We start from the raw sequence: 27,588 nt of genomic DNA, 5'->3' as shown, positions 1-27,588 counted from the left end.
TGTTGGATTTTTGTGGTTTGGAAAATCCTCAGCCATCTACAGATGCATAGACTGAATGACAATAACAGAAGGCATCATCTATAAACGATGAATTTCCTCTTTCCATTAGGGTTTAAGATGCTTTGAAGGATTCATCGGACCTCTCCAGTCCAGTTAAGAAATCCACGAGGAAGCCCGTCTGAGAGGCAGCTCATTGCAGCGCAGTGGGCCGCGCCGCATCCTTTGTCCACTGGTCATGCAGACTTATTGTCTGTCTCCAGGCTCTTTCAGCTTTAGGCTACAGCCTGGCTTCCTATACATCCACCCCTTTGGCACAGGTAATCCAAACGGCCTATGAAGAGCACTTGGCTTCGCACAGGTTAGAGACCTCCATGGTGTGAACCGTGATTCCCACGGAGAGGGCTTTAAAAGGCAAGACAGTGGGTAGCGGGGCTCGAACCGCTGTCCCGTCGCCACAAGCGGAATGAAACAGCCAGGCGCTCGGCTGTCGGTCAGCGCCTGCACAGCCTCTTCCAGGCCCTTTTAATGCCGGTGTCTTAGGAAGACGAGGAAGAGCGGCGCGCTGGCTGAGGCAGGGTTCAGAGGGACCCGCGGAGCCCAAGCGCACTTCACCAGCACCTCCTAGGGGCCGAGCGCGCGAAGGAGGCTCGGAGGTGGGTCCCGGCGCGAAGCCGGGTTCCCGGGTCGCTTTCACTCTCGCGCTCGCGCACAGCCACCCCGGCGGGACCGCCCAGAAAGGCGAGCTAGCGTGTTCAAGTAGTTTGGCGTCTCTAGGAGGCCTTGGAGAGGTTTAAACTACGCGGAGGACACATTCGATCGCTTGAGGAAATAATCATTCACCAGACACACACACAGAGGGATGGCAAACTTGGTGTAAGGAGGATTCTTAAGTATTCTTTAAGAGCAAAGCTTCGCGATGACACCAAAATGCTCAGGCGTGCGCGGCTCCGCAGTGTACACACACACACACGCACACACACACGCGCGCACACACAGACACAGTGTTCCAGGGTCCACGCCCGGCTCACACTGCGGGTGACAGCGCTTGTGAAAGGGTCTGCAAGCCCTCGCCCGGTTGCTGGGCGGGAGGGCCGGGAGGCGCCGGCGCGCGGCAGCGCTGAGCGCCCGTAGGAGTTGCTCCTGCGGAGAATTCAGGAGCCTAACTGCTCTGCGTTTAGATCAGCAGAGCGTGCCCGGCGCGCTGGAGGAGACCGGGATCGAGGGCGGACCCCGCGGCAGGGAACGGGCCGTTCACGCTCCCGAGCAGCCCCGGCTCTCTGTGAGTAACTCGCCGCGAGTCGGGAGAGGGAAGGGCCGGGCAGCCCGGCGCTCGTCGGCCCCCGGCCGGGCTCTGCGCGCCGCTCGCGGTCCCTTTCCGCGTTGCACCGGCGGCTCCTCCTCGCCCCGCTGGTTCAGCCCAGGATTCGGGGGGCGGGAAGGATCGCGGGGCGGGGTGGGGGGGAGGCTGCCCCGGGTGGGAGGGAAGGGGAGAGGAAGACGCGCCCCCGGCTGACAGGCAAGCTTCCCAGGCGGCCACCGGGCGGCCGGGACACCGACCCTCCGCGAGCCCCTGGGGGCGCGCGCCCGGCCCCGCCGCCGCCGCCGAGGACAGGAAGAGGCCAGCGTGGGGCTGGCCCCGGGGTGGGAAGCTCGGCCCGCAGGCCGGGCTGCAATTAGGCCGCCGCCGGAGCCGGGCCGCGGGCTTCCCACCTGCTGCGGGCCCGGCCGGGCGCGGCCGCCTCCTTCTCCCCGGCGGCCGGGCGTGGGGGCGCGCGGGGCGGGAGCCGCGGCAGGTTCTCGCGCCGGCCGCGCGGGCTCCGCGGGAGCAGCATCCTCCCCCCCGCGCGGTCCCCGCGGGGCCGGGAGCGCGGCGATTGGCCGGCGCGGCCGGGGGCGGGGCCGGGCGGCCCGGTGCCTCGCGGACGCCTCAAAAGAGCCCAGGAAAGCGCAGAGCGCACTGGAGACCCAGCCCGCGCGCAGCCCGCCCCGGCGCCGGCCCGCTGGGTCCTGGAAATTGCTGGTTCGCTTTGCCTCCCTCGCTTGTACAAACTCCTGGATCTCACATGCCTCTGTAACCCCCCACTTCCACTCCATGTCCCATGCTCCTGCGCCGGCAACAGGTAAGGGCTGCTGCGTATTTTCTTCCCTGCTTTGCTCTCCTTGCCTGTGGGTCCCGGGGAGAGGACTCGGGCTTCCGTCCCCGGCCCGGCCCGGCCCGGCCACCCCAGAGGTGCCCAGCTGTCAGGCGGCCTTTAGTCCTCCCCCACGCGCCGGAGTCCCAGAGCCTGCCTATAGAGTTTGTGTGCGCACCAGAACATCCTCAGAGCTAAAAATACTGAGACATGCTTGGAACAGTTGAGCAATAGAAACATTTCCCTGCAGCATCTGTTTGTGCTCATAACTTCCAGTGCACCAGCTGTAGCGAGATACTCAGTTGGGAGACCCGGGCGAGGGAGCCTCTGTTCGAGTCTGTCTCTCAGGAGGAAAAAAAAAAAAAAAAAAAGAGCAGTGGATGCGTCTAGAAAACCGCTCTCAAACCTTGGCAAACCTTGAGACTCAGCGCCGGTCTCGATCCTTGGCGTCTTTCCTCCCCACCCCCTCTGTCACTGCTTGAAGTGTAGCTTGAGTTCCAAACCCAGCAAGCTTGTCTCAAAGTTGCTTTGCTGGGGAAGAGAAGGGGAGCTCGCGCTGGATCTGAGCCCTAAGATCGCGAAACTTGCACACCTCCCCTAAGCAGCTTGCTCTTCTTTGGAATAATCATGTTAATACCGAAATTTGAAGACGGTCAGGTTTCAGGGAAGCACGGTGGTCGAAACGACTTGATTCTGCAAAGGATTGCATCATAACATATAGTCATCATGACAGTTGAAAAAAAAAAATCGAGATAGGAAGTGGGCAGTTTATTGTCTGTGTCTGGGTGATCCTGTCAGCAGGATGGTAACTAAGATGCGGCTGTGAATCCTGGGATTTCTATTAACCAAGAATTTACCTTTTAGGAAATCAGGCCTGATTTGAAAGCGTGTTTTGGGTATGCAAAGAATGCCTATTGCTTTGTACCACTTGCTTTCATTCCGTTAGTAATCGGTAGCCTGTCAGATTTTCTCCCACTGAGGACTGCTGTATGCCTGCTCTGTGTTACCTGTACGCTTGCTAGCTTTTTCCTGCTCACTTTCACGGCCCGCTCCAAGTGTTTTATTTTTATTTGTCATGATCCAGAAAAATCCCCAGGCTGGGGAATTAAGAGACTGACTTTAAGGATGGTGGGAGGGGTCAGAGTTGGGGTCAAGGTCATGTCACTTTGCTTTCACGCCCTCCTCCTCCCCCCTGCTGGCACTTTCTTTTTATGTTATTGCTCTCCATAGGAATATTTGTTCTGAGCTCTTGTAAACTGACCTTAAAAAAAAATAGCACGCATTATTTATACTTCCTTTTTACTTCCTGCTACTTCCTTTAGACTTTCCGGCTGCCCAATCCTTGACGAGTCCTTGCATGACTTTTTGAGTAGCATAAAAGACCGACCACATCTTTACCTGGACAGAAGGACAGTTTCAAGCTTTTTTTTTTTTTTTTTTTTAGTGTTTATTTTTGTTTGCTATAGAGATATATAGTTCAGTATGTGAGCATACCAAGTGATGCTATATGCATTGTTGAGTATGAAAGATGTGGGGCTCCCATAGATGAGTGGGTGCCCCTCCTCTCCAAGCGCCCCTCCCCCTCCCTTCTGTTTACTGAGCTTCTGAGAGGTTGCTTTGCCAGCCTTGAGCTCTCGTAGCAACCGTGTGCCCAGAGCACACTCAGGCTGGTCTATATGGCGTCAGCTGGGGAATAGCTGCTCTAAACACTCATTAGCAGACCTCTCCTACAGTCCTTTTACCATCCCTGTTTCCTCTCCTTACTCAGAAACTTTCTCATCTGCTCCACACCATGATCATAAGAGGGGGCCCGCTTATTCTCACGTAGTCTTCCTGGTTAGCATGTCTCTGCTCTTGGATGATCCATCCTGGGAATATCTCGGTGATGGGAAAAATGATCTGGATATATTCATTACACCGTGTTATCTCCTTGGCCTCATCTCTGTCTCCAGCTCTCTCTCGTTTAACATCTACCTTGAGATGGAAGCCCTGAACTATTTTTTTCCACTGCTTATGCTTAATTTGGGCTCAGCCTATAAATAGTCTTAACATGAAGAGCAGCGCATGTAGCCTCTCCATTTCCCAGAAATACTTTCTTCCTCATTGGTTATGCCCTGGGTAAAAATGATTGTTTGTGTCTGTTAAGTTTATTTCAGGCCCTTACATATTCCGGCTGAAAATGGGGGTATTTGCACATTGTTCATCAAATCACATGTGAATTCTCCTGAGCTGTGCCTCTCAAGGAGGGTAATCACTGGGGGTTTTCATCGGTTCTTAATCAGATGATTTTCAAGAACTTACTTAGAATGTGGCCCTAAAATGAAGTTGCACGAAAGCCCTATTCCTAATTAAAGTGTTTTCCCAGATGCTCATGAATTGGTGACTTTCATTGTGAGAAGTGCAGGCAAGGAAGTTTTCTGCTTGCCCGCAGCCATTCAGGCATGTGGGCAGGTTAATAGGAAAGACAGTCTTCAGAGTGGAATATTAAGACAGTTCCCCTATCAGACTTTGGCAGCGTCTCAGCTTTTGCTGTATCATCAGCTCCACCAAAGTCTGAATACACATCATGTGTGCACGCACATACACATGAATCTGTTTTGGAACGTATCTGCTGGAGGTGACAACAGTTTCCATTTTGCCAGAAAAATCTTCTCCTCCCCCCTCCCCCTTTCCAGGCAGAAATGGTAAATTTCTAAATGATGCTCCGCATATGGAACAAATTCTGTCATTAGCAATGGAAATAAGACAATAATAGTCGCTCAATACAGGCTCTCTTCAAGATTCTAAATGCGGAAAGCTATTCATTCGTAGGAAGCTGGTCGTGTGTGTTTCGTGGAATTCAGACGAATGTCTTGGGGTCAAGATTTTTAGAAAGTCGTAATTCAGTCTTTAGATTTCATATGACTGTTATGCTTTAATCTGGAAAGAGAGCAGAAATAAGTCAGAAGAAATTTGAGACTGTCTACTCCTGGTCCCTAATGGTAACTCAGATGGAAGGATTGTTTTGAATCATGAAAAGGGAATTTCTTGGTGTCAGCTTATAATATCCTGAAGTCAGTCAGAACTCACAGACACAAGCCTATCTAAATGAGGCCTCCCTGACCCCCCTCTTTCTTGGAAAAGGCACCTGCATTTGGTGTCATTGTCTATATTTGTGTGGTGTCGAAGGGCTTGGCAGTCTCATATGAGCCAAATGAGCTGAAATCTCTGTTTAAAAAAATTCTTTCTGTGTCCAGGGTCTAGAACCCTGAGGAATCAGAGTCTTGCTTCTTCTGTCCAAGTGCAAACTTCATGGGAAGCAGACAAAACATTGAAGCAGGTGGAAGGGTAAGAAGACACAGTCCCTTCTTTTTATAAAGTTATTCAAAGGCAGTTTCAAATCGGGCATCATTCAGGTGTCAAAAGCTGCCAAAATGTAACACACATTGCAATTTTCACAGATGACTAATCTCAGGAAAAATGTGTTGGGGCACATTCTTGCATAATAACTTGGATAAAGAGGCAGAAGGGAAAAGACTGAAACAAGTCATTTTCAAAGACAATACACCTTGCCTTTTTACTCAGGGGGTGCATGAAAACAGATCAGTGATTTGCTGTCTTTGCAGCTGGTCTGGTTGCACGTGGTTCTGTTAACTGCTCCATCTGAGTGCGGTTTAGGGGGAGAAAGAAAAAGTGGTGTCCTCGTCATCAGGGTGTCGACGAATCTCTGATCCTGTCCATCCGCTGTTCACTGTCCCCCTTTAATCCAGGAGACAGCTTTGGTGGTTTGAAAGTCAAGCATCCCTATTTTTCATTTCTCTGCTGTGTTCATTTTACAATTTATATTTGGTGTTTTGTTGCCAAAACACCCTAGACTCTCTCCCAGCCTTTTGCAAATCCAGGAAAAATTATATCCTTTGGACCAAACATGGAAAGTCAAAAGTCGGTAGATGATTTTTAACCACAGGGGCGGGGTTGCAGGGGGCGGGAGATGAGCAGAGAGGGGAAAACTGAAAACTGCTGTTTATTTGTTCGGATTAAGTGAAGGTGAGCATCCTCTCTACAGGAACAGAGGTCAGAAAGCACCGCTGCAAGTGAGTGAGCTGAGGGGGCCCTGTGACTTACTGCTGCAGAGTTGTCTGTGTTTGGAAGCACACAGACGAGGACTCCCAGCCTTTTCTCAATCCACTGAAGACCTGATCCTTGAGCACAAAGGTGCTTACTTCCTTGCCTGTCATTACACATGGCAGTCCCATCTCCAGAGAATCTCAGGTCTCTCATTGCTAAGCAACAGGATCACTCTGTATCCCCCAGAGTGAGCCTGCATCTTCAAGTCAGAATCACTTGCAGGAACAGAGATGCTATCAGGAGTTTCTGCTGCTTTTGGTGGCTGCTGTCAGCGTGTGATGTGTTGGAATAAGCCCAAAATGTCTCCAGAAACCTGCGTCCCTTTCAGATGATTGGAAGGGCTGTCTGCTCAGTTTTGTCTGTTTAAATGAACTAGTCAGTGTTTTTGGATTTCAGCCTCGTCATTGAGGGCTGCCGTGTTCCTCCACAATGCACCTGCTGCTCGATGAATATGAACATTCTGCATTCATGTGAAATGCTCTCTGACATGTCCGAGTTCTTAAAGCTTCATAGCAAACCTGAGAGTTAGAAAAGTCTTTCTTCTTCTTAATCACCAGGGACCCTAGCAAGTAGAGAAGGCAAATGAAGAGCATAAGAGGAGACAGGTGGATCTGCAAAGTAGAATATTCTAGATTTCTGGCCAAAAGTAGGGGAACAGGAATCTGAGACTTTGGATGAGGGGAAGGGATAATTAGGGATGGATGAATATGTGCCGTCTGCTATATTTAAAATGGACAACCAACAAAAATCTGCTGTACTGCACAGGGGACTCTGGTCAACGTTCTGTGGCAGCCTGGATGGCAGGGGAGTTGGGAGGGGAATGGATACATGTATCAGTGTGGCTGAGTCGCTTCACTGTCCACCTGAAACTATCAACACTGTCAATCAGCTATACGCCAATATAAACTTTAAAAGTTAGGGAAAAAAACAGTCATGAACAACCACCTCTTCTGTGTTTAGCGACTTCATGTTTTTAAGTGATATAAGAAAATATTTTCTTTCTATTTTTTTAGGGCTACACCAAGAAATGAAAACCCCAGTAATTCAGCATAAAGGACATTTCTGTATATCTGTCTCTGTGTCTGGCTAGGAACTGTTGCATTAGAGAGTAGAACCCTTTCCTAATGAACTTCTTTTGTAATAAAAGCTCTCTCTCTCTCTCTTTTTTTGCAGGACCTGTTCTCTGGATGTCAGCTGAGTTACTAAGGTGACTCTGCATGTCAAGAGACAGACCTTGGTAGCCAGAACCTCAAGGCCCCTGGATACCCCATCCCTCCTTCTTTTTTTGTGCGTGTGGGTCCTCACTGAACATTCAAACCTGTTTCTCCAAAGGGTTTTGCAAAAACTCAGACTGTTTCCTAAAGCAGAAGCGCTGGCGTCCGCAGCAGAAGCGATGGGCAGCGTGCGCACCAACCGCTACAGCATCGTCTCTTCGGAGGAAGACGGCATGAAGCTGGCCACCCTGGCGGTGGCCAACGGGTTCGGGAATGGCAAGAGCAAAGTCCACACCCGCCAGCAGTGCCGGAGCCGCTTCGTGAAGAAGGACGGTCACTGCAACGTGCAGTTCGTCAACGTGGGCGAGAAGGGCCAGCGGTACCTGGCCGACATCTTCACCACGTGCGTGGACATCCGCTGGCGGTGGATGCTGGTCATCTTCTGCCTGGCTTTTGTGCTCTCCTGGCTCTTCTTTGGCTGTGTGTTTTGGTTGATCGCGCTGCTCCACGGGGACCTGGACGCGTCCAAGGAGAGCAAAGCCTGCGTGTCCGAGGTCAACAGCTTCACGGCCGCCTTCCTTTTCTCCATCGAGACGCAGACCACCATCGGCTACGGCTTCCGCTGCGTCACGGACGAGTGCCCCGTGGCCGTCTTCATGGTGGTCTTCCAGTCCATCGTGGGCTGCATCATTGACGCCTTCATCATCGGCGCGGTGATGGCCAAGATGGCCAAGCCCAAGAAGAGAAACGAGACGCTGGTCTTCAGCCACAACGCTGTGATCGCCATGAGGGACGGCAAGCTCTGCCTCATGTGGCGGGTGGGCAACCTCCGGAAGAGCCACTTGGTGGAAGCGCACGTGCGCGCGCAGCTCCTCAAGTCCAGAATCACCTCCGAGGGGGAGTACATCCCCCTGGATCAGATAGACATCAACGTGGGCTTTGACAGCGGCATCGACCGCATATTTCTGGTGTCTCCCATCACCATCGTCCACGAGATCGATGAGGACAGTCCTCTGTACGATCTGAGCAAGCAGGACATCGACAACGCAGACTTTGAGATCGTGGTCATCCTCGAGGGGATGGTGGAGGCCACCGCCATGACCACGCAGTGCCGGAGCTCGTACCTGGCCAACGAGATCCTCTGGGGTCACCGCTACGAGCCGGTCCTCTTCGAGGAGAAGCAGTACTACAAAGTGGACTACTCCCGGTTCCACAAGACCTACGAAGTCCCCAGCACGCCCCTGTGCAGCGCTAGGGACTTAGCGGAGAAGAAGTACATCCTGTCGAACGCTAACTCATTTTGCTATGAAAATGAGGTCGCCCTCACAAGCAAAGAGGAAGACGACAGTGAAAACGGGGTCCCCGAGAGCACAAGCACGGACACGCCCCCAGACATAGACCTGCACAACCAGGCCAGCGTACCTCTAGAGCCCAGGCCGTTACGACGGGAGTCGGAGATATGACTGAGTCCTCCTGGGGAGTGCTTCCTCTGAAACACGGTCTGTTGGTCAAAGGCCCAAAACAGTTACGCACACGACGGTACCAGGGGCAGGTGGTTCGAGGCAAGTGACCCCAAGGGACTGGGGCTAGCGCGGTGGTTTTAGAGAAAGACTGTAAGCGCAAAGATGAGCCTAAAGCACTAAACAGGCCTCCCCGTGACCCGAAGGCGCATAACACGTTGTAGAATAAGTTATGGGGTGTTTGTGTTTGTGTTTTGTGTTTTGAACCAAACTTGAACTTGCAGGCAAGCCTTGGTTGGTGGGGTGTCTGACTTCTCCAGAATGCTTCTCTTTGGGGAACAAGAATGTTTTTAAATGGCATCACATTTTTCAATGTTTTAAAGGCAAGACTCTGCCTTAACTTTTGAAAAGCTGCTAACTACACCAACACGCGTCGTATTGTTGCAGTGTAGTTTTTTTTTTTTTTTCCTTGTGTGTAATTTAAAACGTCAGTGTTGAACTTTGTTGAAAGCTCATGATATGCGCTTCAAAGTGGCAAGTATTTGGCTATTAGCTGCCAAACGAGAGCCTGATTTTTTGAGGCCAGTAATTTGTTTGCTAGAATTGATTCTCTCTCTCCCTCGTGCTCTCTGTCTGTCTCTCTCTGGTTACATAAGGGCATTATGTAACACTAGCCAAATGGTAGCCTCCGGGCTGTTGTTAATGTGTTTTTTTTTTTTTTTTTTCCCCTACAAGATGTTAATGGGTTATCTCAAATTTTAAGTTAGACTACCTAAAATAAATACCAAAGATAATGCACATTTTTGCACAGTGGAGCTTACACTAAAAGGGAAAGAAAGCCCCACGGCTGCCTTGAAATCAAGAGACAAGAACTTTGAACCTCAGCAAGACCTTGAACTACCCTCTCCTTTTGCACCTTATTGAGAAAATAGAACATCACACATACAGTTGAGTAAAGTGTGGTGCTTTTAATTTTTTGTTCTTTCATGTAACTTTCACGTCATAGGAAGAAGACAGGAAAAATTCACACACACACAGACACAGACACACATATGAAAGATATAAGCAATTTTCCTTTCCTTCGAGGTGGTGCTGGCCAGGCGAATGCAACTTTGAGAGATGATGACCCTTTAGATTTTTTTTTTTCTGGATTTTTCCATGTTTTGCACATTCCAAAATTTATCCCAGAAGATAAGACCTAGGTTGACATGAGTTGGCATCCTCCACGCTGAGCCATCCAACTCGAAAGATCAGTAGGTTTAAACCTTAGGCCTGAATTCTTTGCCCTGACGGAGGGCGCATCTCTGGCTTGAGTTCGTTTTCTAAAAGATGCCACGCCTGGCCCGTGGGCTGGTTCTTCCCAGCAGACTGTTTGGACCGAGTCCTCCAACATCTGAGAGGGTTGTGAATGCTCCAGTGAGACGTTAGCAAGATGTGGAAGAGCCGTTTTGATGTAGCTCATCAACTTTAGTGTTTAGGAGGAACGGGAACATTGCCCTTTTTTTTTAATGATAGAGAACAGAAATGAAAGTGTCTCAGTATTTTAGGGTCATCAAGAGCCATAACAACCCTAACAGCATCAAGAGTAAAGGAGAGAATGATCTGAAGTGTCCTTTCCCCCCGGGGGATCCACACTCATCTTTGAATCCGAGTGGATCCCTTTTGCCTGTGGAGACCTGGAGCCTGTTACCTGGGGCACATCATTTCCCAGAAGCTTCTCCTGCCTGGCTGCCTGACTCGCTAGGAACATTTGGTTTGGTTTGGTTTTCCACTCTAGCTTGATATAATGGAACTCTGTTTTGGTTTAAAGTTCCTTATGAGTGAATTTGGGGTCGCTGATTTTTTTCTTTTTCCATGGGAGTCTCAAAATCAACTCTCTTTTCGGTATTACACCCCTGTATGCCATTAAAAAACAGCTTGTTCCAGAATCCTGTGTCTTGTCAGCCCGTGACTGGGATGGGCTCTGGTTCCTGACCAGCCATATCTGCATGGGGTGCCTGCAGTCACAGGACAGTCTCTGCTCTTGTCCGCCTTTCGAGTCAGTGGGTTTGAGCCCTGTGCAGTTATTTGCACGGAAACCAGGTTAGAGCTATCAAGCGAGGGGATGATATTTGAAGTCCAGACTTACAGGCCGATGGGGGAAGTTGTTTAGAGAGTTAGCGGAATTGGGATGGAGTGGACACAGAATGTACAGTCTTCTGTATATGGCCACCGTTCTGCCATTGATAGGGAGAGGGTGTTGAGGGTTTCAGCTGCTGCTATTCCGATATTTTTGCAAAGGAAAATAATCAAACCAAAGAGTATTCCGTGATCTGTAAATTACATGAAGACAGAGTGGAGGGTGGGGGTGACGAAGGCACCCTCTCGTCACACAGTGCTGCCACTTAAAGACTTGAGATATTTGCAATGGGGTGGGTGGAGGGGGGCAAGAATGAGGGAGGGAACTCTTGCAAGTTCTTTCTGAAAAAGAGAAAAAAAAATTAAAAATTCTGGTGCACAGGTTTGTTTTTTTTTTTCAAGAAAATTTTGCAGAAGCTATGTTTTTAAAGTGTACATTTTATAAAGTTTATCAGATATTTTCATATTTAAAGCCAAATGTAAATAGAAGTCTGTAAAGGGAAGAAAATTGCCATAGAAAGTATAATTTCAGTGCAGCAATTTCTGAGAGCTAGTACCTATATGCTACCGGTTAGCATGGTTTTAGCAAATATTTACCAGCCTTATAAGGTTTGTCTTGCTATGTTCTCCTGTTATTTATTTCAGCATGGACTGTTCATTTGAAAACTTTTTCTAGTTATTAGTATTTTAACAGTTACAAGCTTTAAATGGCTTTTTTTTTTGTCAAGAGCCAAGACACAGTAATGCACAATGTTTTGGGGTTTGTTTTTTGTTTTTTGTTTTTGTTTTTTGCTGCATTTTACCTTCAGAACCTCAGTCTTTATTGACTGGGCCTCCTTGCTGGGTGCACACATGTCGCGGGAATGCAGACTGAAGAACTCATACTGAGTATCTGGGGTCTGTTGCCAGATTCTTGTTGCTTCTCTGTTGCAAGCAAACCCCCACTGAATTTATCTAGGAATTATCCCCTTTTGAAGAATCTGTGCCCGTAACTGGATGGGCATTATATTTTTGGGAGGAGGTTTAGATTCCTGGTTATCCTATTTTTAAATAAAAGGTAGACAAAGTGAATTCTATTTTGATTATTGAGAAAGGAATATTAATAGTTTTCTATCCCTCTAAGATTATACTTGAACCAGACATTTTAGGGATGTCACCAGAACTCTGAAGTCATTTCCAAATTCCTGATGACAGTTTGTTTAGCTTGTTTTACCTGTTTTTTTTTTTTTTAAATTCTATCCGTGCATTATTCCTCCCTTCCCTTCCTTTCTTCCCTGTCAACTCCTGTCTCAAACCTCGATGTTTATTCAGTGCATTTTGTCCCCTGAATCTTGTTACCCTGGCAAAAAAACAAATGTCGATTCATATTTGATGATAAGCCACACAGTAAAAGCAAAAAGCCTGTTCTGAGAAGCAGAGTGGACGTTTTTTTCACTCTGTGTCTAATAAAGTTAAGGTTGTTTAAAAAGAAAAAACAAGTGTTGCATAGTCGCTTACTCCCAACGAATCCCTTTTCTAGTTATGTTGGGTTTCAACCTCTGGGCGGCGGCGAACTGAACAACTCCAGCCTTTGACAATCCTGAGTCACTATCTTCCCGTGTCCTGTCTTTTTGTATCTGAAGTCTTCCTAATGTACTGCACAAACCATGGATTGTACATATTTTTATATATTATGTCTTATTTTATTATTTCTAAATAAAAAGTTAAAAATTGAAAACAAATCAGTGCAAGAAATTTTTGGGCTCTCTGTGTGATTCCTGTAGCATCTCAGATGGAAACCAAAGGTTCCCAAATGAGAGGACAATAAACCCGGATAGGTGGGATGAATAGGATCATAGAAATCTCGAGAACAGGCGTGGTGCAGCGGCAGGTTACCTTAATCCCAGAAGGAGGAAGTCAGGCTCGGATTCTGTTTGTGGACAGAATGCCCTAGGTGGAGAGCAGAGAGAAACATCCGAAAAACAAGCAAACAAAAATAACAAAAACTATTGACTAGAAGGCTTAGATTTTAAGTCTCTGTGTGATGATAAAAGTTACTTTGTTGAGCTTAACTCTGTGTAGGCTTCAGCTTTATATTAGCTCATTTCCCCAAGACCAAATCAGGTTATTATATTCTCGTATAATAAATCAGAGTTGGCAAATATGTCCCATGAAAGGCCAGGTAGTAAACATTTTTGGCTTTGTGAAACAGTTCTTTGTCTCAGCCATGCAGCTCTGCCCTCATACTACAAAAGCAGCCACAGATAATATGGAAAAAGGTGCAGCTGTATTATAATAGAACTTTACTAATAACAGGTGGTGGGCCAGACTTGGTCCACGGCCTATAATTTATTGACCTCTGTTACAGATGAAGAAACCAAGGCTGGATTTTAAAGCTAATGAATCATTCAGCTGATACTCAAATGCAGGTTTTATCTGCCTCTAAATTTCATTTAATCCACTAAGCTCTATGGTCTTTTAGAGTACATAGTTACCAAGGATATGTGGGTCTCAGAGAAAACATCAATTCCTCTGGCAGATTTTGAATAGCTTAACTGTTTTTCACCAGCGGAAACACTGAGGAAAATCTCCATTCTGAAATATGGGTTGCTCCTTAAAATTTTTCCTTTAATAAATACTCGATATTTTTCCTTTTAACAACTATTTAACTATTTATTTAACTTCAATAAAGCCCTTACTGTGATTCAAAATGGTTCTAAGCTCTTTATGGGTATTAACTAATTTAATCTTAGTGGTGTCTGCACTGTTATTATCCTTATTTAATGAATGAGGCTACTGAGGCTCAGGGAGGTTGAGTGTCTTGTGTGAGCACACACAGCTATTAGGAATTAGAGCTGAGATTTAAACCGAAGACATTTAACTTGCAGCAACATGGAGGACCCAGAGATGATCACACTGAGTGGAGTAAGTCAGAAAGAGAAAGACAAACGCCGTACAACGTCACTTACATGTGGAGGCTAAGATATGATGCAAGCGGACTTAGCCATGAAAGAGGAACAGACTCACAGACGTGGAGAGCAGACGCCCGGCTGCCAGAGGGCGGGGCTGGGTGCTGGGCGGACTCGAAGTCTGGGGTCAGCAGCTGCAAACTGTTCCCTAAAGGATGGATCCACAACAAGGTCCTACTGTCTAGCACAGGGAACTGTATGTGGAACCCGAGATAAAGCGTGATGGAAGAGAATATATACGTACGAAGTTTGGTTGATGTATAATGTTGTGCTACTTTCTGCTACAGAGCCAAGTGATTCAGCTGTACACGTCTATGTAAATCAACTGTACTTCAGTTGAAGCACACCTGGGGCCGTTTACCTGGGCTTTCTCATCACCACTCTCTGCTTTCCATTTGGAGGCATTCTTGGCAAGTTTCTGCGGTTTGTCCCGGGCCTTTCTGCATCTCTGTTGTTATTCTCTTAGGTGGGGAAAACACACAGCGTTTGTCTGCATAGAGTGCGTGAACCCAGGACTCCCCACCTCCTTCATAACCTGCTGCACAACTGCTCGCTCGGTTTCTGGGGAGAGGGCACAGCTCACAAAGGTAGACTAAGGACAAATTTCAGCTTCGGTTGTGGGATGTGGGTAAATTTCAAACTTCAGATTAATTTCAATTAACTAGGAATTGCTGAGGCCTGTCCCGAGGTGAAACCACAAAGCCCTGTTACTAACTAAGCGGCAGGCACCTCACCACATCACAGGCTTCTGTTTCCCTCCAGCCAGGAGCCGCCAAGTTTAGGGAGAGCCTCCTGGTGCCTGGTCCCATTCAACAAGATGCATAATGGTGACTCAGGCAACAAGGTCAATGCTTTACGGGTCTCACCACTACTTAAAAAAAAAGAAATATATACATATATATATATGTCTCACCACTATATAAAACACACACACACATATATACAAAAGGAAAAAGCAAGGGTGGAATTTCAGAGTTTTTCTCCTTAGTGCTTCTTCTTAGAGACAGCCGAATAAGACCTCCCAACTGCAGCCTTTTAAAGTAAGAGCCCCCCAGGTAATCCTCCCAAAGGAGAAAGCATCTTTCACTCTAGCGATGTCCGCTGTAAAGCTCGAAACACTGACGGCATCAATCAGAGTCGGTTTCCTAAATTGAAAGAAGAAAGAAAGGGAAGATGGAAGGATGGCAGGAAGAAAAAGAAAGAAAGGAGGAAAGAAAAAATAAAGGAAAAGAAGCCTAGTTTTATGCATTTTAAATGAAAAACCAAGTCCATGATCAGCATATTTCAAGAAGCCAGTCTTTTTTTTTTTTTTTAAATAGTTTGGATCAAGGACCCTAAGGATCTGATTATTTGAGCCACTGTGAGTCTTGTTGTAATGACTCAAAACTTCTTACCTTATTATAAGGTGATAGCTAGCGGTCACGGGTGCAATAGAGCTATCGTATCGCCTGGCTCTGGACTAGGTGACCAGTTGTCCTGCTTGGCCTGGGATGAAGGATTTTCCCAGCATGCAATACTGGCAGTCGTAGCCCTGCAAAGTCACTCATCTGCTTTGGAAGCCAGAGGAGAGACGGTTGGGAAGTGAAAAGAGGGACAGTTAAGAAGCCTGTGGAAGGGAGGAGTTTAGGAAGACGAGCCAGATTCCGCACGAGCGTTACTAAACAGTAAGAATAATGATGATGAATAATTACACATAAGTGGTTCTCCTCGAGTAACTGAAATCTGCGGCCTCGAGGGCATTCATTGTTGTGGAGGAACGGTTTGCTAAAATGTTATACAATTCTCTGCCTCATTCAAAGAGCAGTGTGCATTATTTAACGTTTCCTTTTGTGATTCAGGCTGCGAGGGGCACCTCTTCCTGGGGGCGTGTGTGTTGAAGTCTGTCCGTTGAACAGACAGCTGCTGCTTTGGCCTAGTGTCACTTAGGGTCTTGCTTCTCCCTGCTGCTTTGAGGAAATCAGATAATCCATTCTACAGGTCATATGAGTGCGAGCCACGCAAAAGATGAGGCTCGAGCGTAGGGCTGTGTGGTGATGGTACTAATTTTCAGAAGTCCTCTGTTTCCAGTGTGAGATTGCATTCTGAAGGGTCGACTCTGTTACGTGGTTTGACTTCTAGAAAATTCTATTCAATTTGACCAAAAATTTATTGAGGAATTATGTTATGGTTCTGGTTACTTGAAGTTTTCGGTATGGACTTTGTCTTCAAGAACTCATAGTGTGGAAAATGGGTGGTACTGTTGCACACTTTCTCTTAAAATTGAGTTTTATATATAAAACCTTTCTGTCTAATAATCTATGTCTGTGTTAGTCACTCAGTTGTGTCCAGTTCTTTGTGATCCCATGGAGTGCAGCCTTCCAGGCTTCTCTGTCCATGGAATTCTCCAGGCAAGAATACTGGGGTGGGTTACCATTTCCTACTTCAGGGGATCTTCCCAACCGGGGACCCAACCTGCATCCCTGGTGTCTCCTGTATTGGCGGGCTGATTCTTTACCACTAGTGCCACTTTCTTCCTGCTAAATGACCACTCTGACCCCGGACTCTGCTTAGATTTGCTATGTGAAATGATCTTTGCCTTCGGGCTGGTATCTGGGTTCACTCCCGTATAACCAATAAATGAATGGAATCTTATACTGTGTAGCTTTTTTTGACTTTTTTTTCTCAACTTTTTGCTAACTTCTAAAGTCCCAGGTAAAAAACTTTTAATTTGATCCTGCAGACAGAGTGTATTTCAGTAAAATGCATCTTGCTCACGTGCTCAGTCCTGTCGGATTCTTCGTGACTCCATGGACTGCAGAACAGCAGGTTTCCCTGTCGATCACCATCTCCTGGAGTTTGTTCAAACTCACGTCCATTGAGTCGGTGCTGCCATCCAGCCATGTCATCCTCTGTCACTCCCCCCCTCAATCTTTAGGAGTTGGCTTTAAAATATGTAAATATTAGGCATTAGGTACTTAGACCCATAAAAACAGATCATTTACCAATAGAGATATTTCAAAGGCATGTGTAGACCCAACCCTCACAACATTTGGCAAAGGCACACTCAGATGGCAGCCATTCATACGGAAACTAGGGAAAGCATATCCTACATGCCAGGGGTTTTCATCTGTCCAGCAGTGAGCTCTTTCTGTGGCCCGAGCTCTCCTCCCTGCCTTTCCAGGCTCAACTGAAAGTCCCAGCCCACCTCACTTGGGCACACTCAGTCAATGAGACAGCTGAAGAAGATGCCCCAGGGTTGCCATAGAAACCAAAAGAAGCACCCGAGCACCTTCTCCTGCATACTCGTTAATTTCATCTGAGCGACTTTCTTCAGGAACCAAAAATAAAACGTGTACAAGGATGTAATTATATAAAAAGCTGTGTTGGATGATAAATACAGTATGTATTTTTGCCTCAGTCTATAGCTTGCTTCCACCTATTTCGAAACATTTGAACTTTTTCAGCAGGAGTCTCTGTGTAAGGTTTAATTGAAGCAAAGCACAGATTTACTAAGATAAGGCAGTGAGGCTCACTCTGGAAATTCTGCCTTGCCCTGGCTCCTACCTGACATCTCCTGTAAAGTCTCTTGAGACCAGGTCCACTTCTGGTGTCTGCTCGTACAGGGCCATCTCAAGCTCACTGGAACCGACCGAAATTTCTCTGCCTCCAGTTGTGCAGCAGCCTTAAACGTTCTATGGATTTGCCATCATTTTCTAGGGCAATAAAAGAGAAGTGGATAAGAGAATGCCAGGACAGCAATTAGTGGAGAAGGCCAACAGAATTCTTTTTTTTTTTTTTTAATCCTGTTGCTACTTGCAATAAACAAGCTCCTCTCAGAATGAAGAGATGGGGCATCAAAATGCAAAATGCTCCTGTTGCAGTACTCACCTGGGAGAAAGCTCTCAGAGCCTGACCCTGTTCTTTCTATCTTCCGATGGATGGATGGATCAAGTTACTGATTCTTCCTACCATCCATCCACAAGGCAATCCTGAACCTGCAGGTTGGCATGATTTAAAAAGGACTTTAGGTTGCTATTTCCTGCCAGTGATTTGCATGAAGCTCTGTGCAGTATAGGATTTACTTAAAAAGGAAAATGCAAACGTCCAAGGTGTGTCTGGTAAGCAAGGATACGCCCTTATTTGTCCTCGGTGCCTCTGCACTGTCTGTGCTCTTGAAGGACTAACCTTTCATCATTTTACAAGGAGGGAGGGCCCGAGATGAAGGTTTTCTTTGAGGTAAACCTTTTATATGAATAAGATATAAAAGGATTTTCCTCTTTGGAAGAGCTGGCAGCCTGCAGGTTAAAAAAAAGTGACTGGTCCAGCTAGTTCTGTTTGAAAAACCAGACTGGCTCTGGTGTTAAAATGCTTATGAAAATCAGCTGTGTGTGCGTGCTAAGTCACTTCAGTCGTGTTTGACTCTTTGCAGCCCGCCAGGCTCCTCTGTCCATGGGATTCTCCAGGCAAGAACACTGGAGTGGTTGCCATTCCCTTCTCCAGAGGCTCTTTCCAACCCAGGGACTGAACCCTCATCTCTTGCGTCTCCTGCACTGCAGACACTTTCATTACCACCGAGCCACCTGGGAAGCCCAAACTCGCAACATTTAAGCCCACCAAGAAAGAAAAGAGAATTCATTTGGGAAATATTGACGAGGCAGCAAGCACCTACAGCCACCATGAGTACTGGAGAGTCAAAGGTCCTCTTTTCAAAGAGCTTTCAGTGGCCTGAAGAGAATGGGAGCAATTACAGTAATCTAATTTTAGATTTCTATATCTGAGCTCTGACCTTGGCCATCAAACTAAAAGACCTCCTACACAGAGTCTGCCAGAAATGCCAGCACAGTATTCTCGCTCTTGCCGAGAAAATCCATCACATTACCTGTCCTGTTAGAGTGTATGCCTTAGATGCCAAGGTGGGGTTTTTGTGTTTGTTTGTTTTTTGTACTAGAGTTTACCAGGTGAAGTTCATGCACCTGGACCCTGGCACTATGTGAAGGAAAGCCATTGTTCTTGGCAAAATGCTTGGTAACAAACCTATTAGATTACAGAATGGATTTCCTTTATCTCAGGGCACTGGACTCTATTCAGGGGGCAAAAGGGATAGGATTTCACAGCTTGTTTGGACACGCTGGCCGTTTTTTATTCTGGTTCTTTCTGAGAGAAGAGCGCAGTCTCCTGGCATACCTCCTAGGAGGGTCAATGCCTAAACAAGAAATGCGTTCAGTGCCCCAAATTCCTACTGCCGAACAAAATGGTTGTATCGACCCCAAACACAACTGCCTCCCACGTGCAAAAGGTTGTGTCTTGGACCTTCCAGCCAAATGAAAGCAGCCTTGCCCTTTGGCAGCAGCAGGGTGGTATTTCTATCAGGGTTCATTATGTAAGGAAACCTCCTCTGTTAACCTCAGAGCCCAAACTGGTTTCCCCTCATTGGACTCTGAGGGATTCTTTCCCTATTATTTCCTTGTGGAGACACACACACACACACACACACACACACACACACACAGTTGTTTTTTTTTTTTCCTTCACCATCTTCATCACTTCATTTTGCAGGCCAAATCATCACCAAATTTTCATGTCACCAAAAGGTTTCTGGGGAACTGCTGAAATGAACCATCTATTTTCTTTTTGAACTAGAAAGAAATAATTTATTTTAAAAGAAAGGAGAATTCCTGATGAAGAATTACGAGGAGGTACCTTTTGTCCAACCCTCCACAATAACTTACACGTATACACCAAACTAAATGCCCTCATGATGATGCTCAGGGCCTTCATTTTCTTTTTTTCTCTTTTAAAACAGATTTAGTTTATTAATCTGGCTCCACCGGGTCTTAGTTTGGGCATGGAGGACCTTTAGTCACAGCATGTGGGATCAGGTTCGCTGGCCGAGGGCCCTGGGCCCCTGCGCTGGGAGTACAGAGGCTTAGCCGCTGGGCCATCAGGAGAGTCCCCTCAGGGTGCTCATTTTTAAGGAGTCTCGCTAGTGACATTGGTCAGATTTGAAGGGGAAATTCAGCCCAGAAACTGTACAAACATCGTATAATTTGAGTCATTTGACCTGAAGTATTTTTGCTTACTATATGCGCTATGGTTACAGGCAAGGAAGTAATAATTATAATGGGATTGTGGGTGATTATTTTTTATAATCTATTTATAATTTTCATTTTGTACAGTAAAAATATCTTTTTGGGGGTCTTATTAAGATCGTAGAGATGAACTTATAGTTCATTTTTCCTCTTCTTGTTTTCTTTGTTTTATGACAATAAATTCTATAACATTCTCATTTTTTTTAAGTTTCTAAGTACTTTGTAATAACCCAAAGTTTATCAAACAGAAGTCTTTTAAAATGCCCAGTCAGACTTTTATTAACTTTTTGTGTGTTTTTGTGTGTGTGTGTGTGTGTGTGTGTGTGTGTAAGGAGGCTCATTCTTTGTGCTTTTAATATCTAATTTTATTGAACTGTGGTCAGAAAACATAGCATATTATTTTCTTTAAAACATAATGGCCAGTTTTTGTGAATGTACCATGACTGAAAAAAAGATATTTATACTTTGTTAGGAACAATGTCTATATATTTATAGAATGGTTAATTATATCACTATATAATTAAAATATTCAATACCTTTAAGTATTTTTTATTTGCTTAATCTCTTAACTACTAACTAAGTGTGTTTAGGTCTCTACCATAATGGTGGAATAGTTCATTTTTACTTGTATTAAGAGTTCTTGCTTCCTGTGTATCTCAATGATATATTATTGTTATGGTATATTATTATGGCATATTGATACATGATGTATTGATAGATGTTAAATCATCATGAATGATATATTCTTCATATTAATTGTTGTTAAATCATAGGAAATTGTAGCTCTATAAAATAAAATAATTATCTTTTTCTCTTGAATTATTTTTTGTCAGACATTAATGTGGTAATGGTGTTTTATAGCTTGAGTTTTTTTTTTTCTTTTTGGTATTTACCCAATATATTTTCCCCCTCCCTTTTATTCTCTACCTTTTTACGTCTGATTGTTTTTACGCATCTGGTTTTCACAGCAAATTTGAGCAAAGTCTCCGTGACTATTACGAATATTCGCATGGTCTCCGTTCCCCTAGCTTCTCCTTTCTTTCTTCTCTGTCCATTAGCATATTAATGTGCTTGGCTTTTGACTATTACGAATATTCGCATGGTCTCCGTTCCCCTAGCTTCTCCTTTCTTCTCTGTCCATTAGCGTATTGATGGGCTGTCTCTGTTTTCTCTTCTATAGGCTTTTGCATGTATGTTCTAGGTCTTTAACTTTAGAAGTCGTCCTTATATATTCAACAATTGTGTTTAAACAAATCATTCTGAAAATGCCTAGACCTTGTTTGCTTTTTGTCTATGTTTTTCCACCGAGACAAATGCGCCCGTGTTCAGCATTTCTGCACCCTACAGCACATGATAAAAGTCAGAGCTGAATGAATTTTAGTGGGTGTCTATTTTAAATGTGATGTAAATTCATTATGCTCCATAAATTAAGATGAAACAGACACCACAGCGATTCAAGTGGAAGAAAAAACTTACTGTGTCAACAGAGGAATCTGGATTAAGTTGTCAATGGCAGGAACTCGGTCAGGTTGCTAATTTGATATTGAACATAGCAGCCTTCACAGTCTGGTGAGAACCCACATCAGCTTACCACTTGCGCACTGCTCCATGTGGAAAGGACCACCCTGAGCCACTCTGATGCACCGGAGCTTGAGATCTCCTACACGGGACGGCCATAGGAAAGTGGTGCCTCAGCCCAGTCTTTTTAGGTAGTAGGCTTGGGGACGGGACCCCACAATTTGCATTTCTAACGAGTTCCCAATGGATGGACCAGACCCTGACACATGGACCCCACACGAGGAACTGGTCTAGCACAAGAGCTCTGAACAGGAGCCCTGGGAACTTACCTTGACAATCACAAGCCAGATCTACCATTTTGGGAAAGCCACTTCCTCCTCCCAGATTCCAGTTTCTTCAAGTAAAAAAGGAGGAGGAAGGATCAGCTGGTTCTGAGGTCCAGCTAACTCTAGTCTGTCTTTTCCCCCCTGCAAAGAGACTATGGTTTGTCTTCTATCACATTTGATAAAAGAGAGCATAAGACTGTATTCATCAGTGAGTTTGAGATAATTATATAAAGACTTCTTTCTTTTAGTGTGTACACACCAGTAAAAATTTCATACAAAAAGATACAATAGATTTGCTAGAGGCAAAAAGAAAATAAAGAAAGTAAAATTCAAACAGAATAGAGAGTAGCTTATGTAAGTTATGCCATTAATATTTATATGTTTATATAATGGGTTCAAAAGTTGCTTCTGTGTGTTTTCTTAGTAGTCAGATTTAAGGAAAAAGGTCAAAATAAGGGAAATGGTTTGTGAACTACATCAAGTGCTACGGTGATCCAAAGGTGAAGGAAAATACTTGTATTCAGGGAAACTGGTGAGAACAGAGAGGATTTGGGTGCCACAGGGAGCTTTGAAGATGAAGCTGAAATGATGAGTAAGATCTGAATGGATAGAGGTGGTAGGCAGGACTTTGCACGCAGAGTACCCACTGCAAGCAAATGTCTAGGTACTGGAGACCTAAGGTGTAGCTGGATAACAGCAAGGCACCCATCTTGCCTACACCAGGAAGTTTGCTATGCCGGAATGTTTGACAATATCTAGAGATCACTGTGGACGGTGACTGTAGCCATGAAATTAAAAGGCGCTTGCTCCTTGGAAGAAAAGGCATGACAAACCTTCAGTTCGGTTCAGTTGCTCAGTCGTGTCTGACTCTTTGCGACCCCACGGGCTGCAGCATGCCAGCCCCCGAGTTCCTCTGTGCCTTGACAAACCTAGACAGTGTATTCAAAAGCAGAGACGTCGCTTTGCTGACAAAGGTCTGTCCAGTCAAATCTATGGCTTTCCGAGTAGCCATGCATGGATGTGAGAGTTTGGGATGGACATGCACACACAGCAATATTTTAAATGGACCACCAACAGAGCCTACCGGGCAGCACAGGGGACTCTGCCCCAGTGTCATGCGGCAGCCTGGGTGGGAGGGGAGCGTAGGGGAGAGAGGATGCATGTAGACATGCACGGCTGGTCCATTCAGGGCTCACCTGAAATGATCACGATATTGTTAATCGGCTATATCCTAATAGAAAGTAAAGTTTAAATTTAAAAAAATGTCAAAGAAGAAGACACAGAGGAGAGGTAAGGGAGGGCTGGAAGGAAGGGGAAGGAAGAGACAGTGGGTTTTGAGGAGTGGGCAGGATGTTTATAGGGGGACCCAGTGAAGTAGGCTCCTGGAAGGCAGATAGATTCAAAGTGACACTTCTGTCCACATTCCTAAACTCTTCCAGTTAAGTTGAGACCAAGTTACCACCCTCATCTGCAACAATGTAATCTTTTCATCCTCATAGGAAGGGAACTCGGGCTTGGTCCTTCAGCAGTTCAAGGAGCCAGTTTCATCCTAACTCTTTTATTTCACTAAATGTTGAACAGTTGTCAAGGGCACTCCTGGGTTCTGTTTACTACAGGCTGTGTCTGCCTTTGCGTTTGTCTCCCGTGATTTGGGGGTTGTAAATTTTCAAGTCACACTGGCTCTCTGGGCATGAGTTCGCATGTATGTAAATCACCTTCTCATGCTGCTACATCCCCGCTCAGGCTGACGGTGCAGCACATCCCAACATGCACATTGGAGAGGGTTCCATGAATCACATTCTTTGTTCTAATCCTGCGTTGACTCATTCCCGTGTATTGCCACGGCTCCTGCTGCAACTTGACCCAGGGTGCTCTGTTCGCCTTGTTATACAGTCTTACTTTACAGTGGGCAATGCTGCTGTCTCTCCACCCCGACGGCAGAGTGGAGTCAGAGGAGGCCAGGAATTCATCACTTTCCGCAGCGCCCAAGCAGAAACAGGCATCCTGATAGATTCATTCACAGACTCCGCGCAGACAGCTTTATTCCTCGGAATTCTGCAAGGCACATTCTCTTCCATCCCAGGATCTGCCCCTGCTTCCAGTTCCACAGAGTCAGGCAAGTCTGGAACCCACGTAGATTGTCTATTCCAACCATATTTTGGCCACGTAATTTGAGTTTGTGCTGCAAAGAGGAAGTGCAATCTGCTAAGGAAACTGAAGTCTGGTTAGTTGTGAAACTTCTACCTGTATCTCATGAGCTTCCTGCTAACTGATTGGTCCAAGTGCTCTCCGAGTCGTGGAAACACGCCTGTTCCATGAATTTCGTTGCCTGGGCTTGATTTGGTACCTCGGGTCTCCAGGGTACTGGTCTTCATGTGCAAAAGTCAGACTCACCCAAGAAGATGAAGATACTCCAGGGTGATCTGTTGTGAGAGCTGCTGAAAGGTTAATGTGGTGGCAAGTTCTTCTTAGGAAGTGAAAGGATGGGGGAAGGTGTCTCTTTCCTGTCTACCAGCTTCCACATGCCACCAAAGAAGCAATTTCCAGACAGACGAACTGATCAGAGCCATTGATCTGCCATGCTTGGTATGGATGATTTTCCAGTGGACACCTCAACCCTTCACTGACTCAGGACCCTGAGAAACTTACATTTTACGAGGCTGCAATGCTTCCTCATCAGTGGAGAACCTATTGCCTGGATAGTTTTGCCTAGCTGCCAGGCCATCCTTCCCAATTCATCATTCACATTCCCGGAGGTTCACAGTCAAAGTGAAAGTGTCAGTCACTTAGTTGTGCCCAGCTCTCTGTTATTCAATGGACTGTGGCCACCAGGCTCCTCTGTCCATGGGATTTCCCAGGCAAGAACACTGGCGTGGGTTGCCATTTCCTTCTCCAATGCATGAAAGTGAAAAGTGAAAGTGAAGTCGCTCAGTCGTGTCCGGCTCTTCGAGACCCCATGGACTGCAGCCCACCAGGCTCCTCCGCCCATGAGATTTTCCAGGCAAGAGTAAGGATCCATAATTAGTTATTAGGGCTTCCCAGGTGACAATACTGGTAAAGAATGCTCCTGCCAATGCAGGAGACGCAAGAGACATGGGTTCTATCCCTGGGTTGGGAAAATACCTTGGAGTAGGAAATGGCAACTCGCTCAAGTATTCTCACCGGGAAAATTCCATGGACAGAGGAGCCCAGTGGGCTGCAGTCCATGGGGTCGCAAAGAGCCACTGAGCGACTGAGCAGTTGGTTATCAATTTACCCTGATCTTTAAAATAATTCATAAGCTACCTATACTAATCTAGAAATGACTGGGAAAAAATTGGAATTTATTTCCCTGTGTGTAAGCAAGGCTGAGCAGTGGATACTTCATGTGACATTTAAGTGCCTTGACAAATTCCATTTAATCTGCCTAAGTCAGGACTTCTAGACAAGGTGACTGAGTAAAAGCTCTTTCTTTCGGCAGTCCTCCACAAAAGACACCCAAAAGATCAAAATTTAAAAAGAGGAACGGAGAGAAAAGAAATCTCTTCTCCAGTGTAATGAGGCCCACAGCTCAGACACTGATGAAAGTCTGAAAAGCACAATGAGACCTGGATCGTTCTGAAGCAGGCCGCCAAGAGAAACTGTATCTTCAGTTTATAAGCTTATGGCTAGTATTTTTTTTTTTTTCTTTCTTAAAGTGACAAAACAAAGATCCAACCAAAGACCATTTTTTCTTGGAAAACCAAAACGCAGGCATAAAGAACTGACCTATCACACCAACATCTGGTTCAGTAGAGCCCTAGTTCCTGCCACAGAGCAATGGGGAGATAGAGGAAGATGCAGAAGTCACCAGCATTTTCCAAGATTTAATCCCCAACGAGAGAAATGTCTAGGGAGACAGCCAGGCCAGAACAAGAAGAACAGAGAAACTAAGGACACGTTCCCAAAGCAGAGGGCGGAACAATTAGGTGACAAGATGTTCTAAGGAGGAAGCTTCTGAGAGATGGGGCAAGCTTTCACCAGCAGAAAACCTGGCATTTATTAGGCATTTAGCAAATAGTCCTTGGTTGATGGAAAGAAGGGCTTCCCAGGTGGCACGTGGTAAAGAATCTGCCTGTCAGTACAGGAGATGGAAGAGATCCTTGGGCCGGGAAGATCCCCTGGAGAAGGACACAGCATCCCACTCCAGGATTCGTGCCTGGGAAATCCCATGGCCTGAGGAGCCTGGCGGGCTACAGTCCTAGAGTTGTGAAGAGTCAGACGTTTTTGAGCGGACGGAAAGAAGGAAAGGACAAAGGGGGGGGTGGCGGGCGGGGAGGGCAGATGAATGGCAGGCGCTTAACCATCCTGTCTCCTGGGCTCCACCCTCGCCACATACAGATGAAGCTTTTGTTTCTTTTCTGGTTTCCTTCCCAATGTCTAGAGCCCGTGTGACGGTCTGGGTGTACCTACATCTGGGCCAGAAGGGTGACATGTGTCTGACCTTAAACTCTCGGGACAGGCAGGAGTAGTCTAGGTCGCCTGAGAAGTCCTTGGATACTGAGCAGATGTAAATCCTCTTTCACACTTCTTTAAGCCAATCATTAAAAATAACAGAAGTACATTTAATTTCAACCAAGGGGCTATCTTTGGATTCCATGAAGATTAGATTTAAGAATGTGTATTTACACTTTCTTTGGTGTTAAAATAATATTTGCATTGGTGTCAAAGTTAGAAACAAGTTAAGTTTTAAACCTGTGCATTTTAAAAGTGACGTATGTCTTGTTAGTACTTGTGAGAGTTTCTTAAACTTTCTTTGCTCCGTTCTCTCATGTATGTATTGTTTTGGGGTAGTCACTAAGTCATGTCTGACTCTGGTAACTCCATTGACTGGGCCTTCCAGGTCCATGGGAATGGCCAGACAAGAATACTGGAGTGGGTTGCCATTTCCTTCTCCAGGGGAATCTTCCAGAACTTGGGACCAAACCCAAGTATCCTGCTTTGCAGGCAAATTCTTTACTAGTGAGCCACAAGGGAAGCCCTTTCTTGTGTATAAAATAGTAGTAGCAGTATCTGTCATGCTTGATGTGAAGATATAAATGAAAACTATTTATAAAGTACCTACTACGTGGTGTCTGGTACATTGTAAGGGTCTGATTTCTCTGTTTTTAGACAAGACCCTAGTGTAATAGTATTTTCTGTGTCTGTCTTTCCCAAAGTACTTTGGAACCCCTTTAAAAAAACAGAGGTATTCGAACACTATCAAGCAGAGAAAGTAAGACCTAACATTTTTAAAATGTTTGAAATAATATGTTAAACTTAAAAGGACCTGAACACGAAGGGTCATCTATGTAGATGGAGGGTATAGCGTGTGTTTATTCTTTACAGTGTGAGCAGAATCCAAAGTTGATTTTCCCCCATCTGACTTCCTGCATTTACTTCCATTCACTTTCCAATGTCAGCATATCAGAGAGGGCAGTACTGCAGAAACCAAACCTTCCAAGTGGGGAAGTTGGAAGAAGTCTCCTTGCCAAGCTCAGCTCAGATGGTGGGAGGAGCTCCCTGCAAAAGGCCCTTGGCAGAGGAGCCAGCTGAATCCCAGGACGCTGGTCTCAAGTTACCCAGACCTCAAGAGCGGGGAAGAATTCTTGTCTTGCCTATGAGCCTGCTCATGAAGTTAATTCCCGTCCAGGGCAGCAGCTCTCTCTGGCGTGTTTTTGGGGATGTATGGGGGTGTTT

General features: G+C 45.9%; 1 protein-coding gene across 1 annotated transcript; it reads left to right on the top strand.

The window, feature by feature from the left end:
• KCNJ2 (potassium voltage-gated channel subfamily J member 2) lies at positions 1,925-12,763 on the top strand. Its single transcript, XM_005694470.3, has 2 exons — positions 1,925-2,120; positions 7,413-12,763. The coding sequence occupies exon 2, from the start codon at positions 7,633-7,635 to the stop codon at positions 8,914-8,916; it is 1,284 nt and encodes a 427-aa protein (XP_005694527.1). The 5' UTR covers positions 1,925-2,120; positions 7,413-7,632; the 3' UTR covers positions 8,917-12,763.

Source organism: Capra hircus, chromosome 19 (assembly GCF_001704415.2).
Source record: "Capra hircus breed San Clemente chromosome 19, ASM170441v1, whole genome shotgun sequence".
Lineage (NCBI taxonomy): Eukaryota > Metazoa > Chordata > Mammalia > Artiodactyla > Bovidae > Capra > Capra hircus.
The sequence above is the reverse complement of the archived record's forward strand: the minus strand, read 5'-3'. Positions and strand labels throughout refer to the sequence as shown.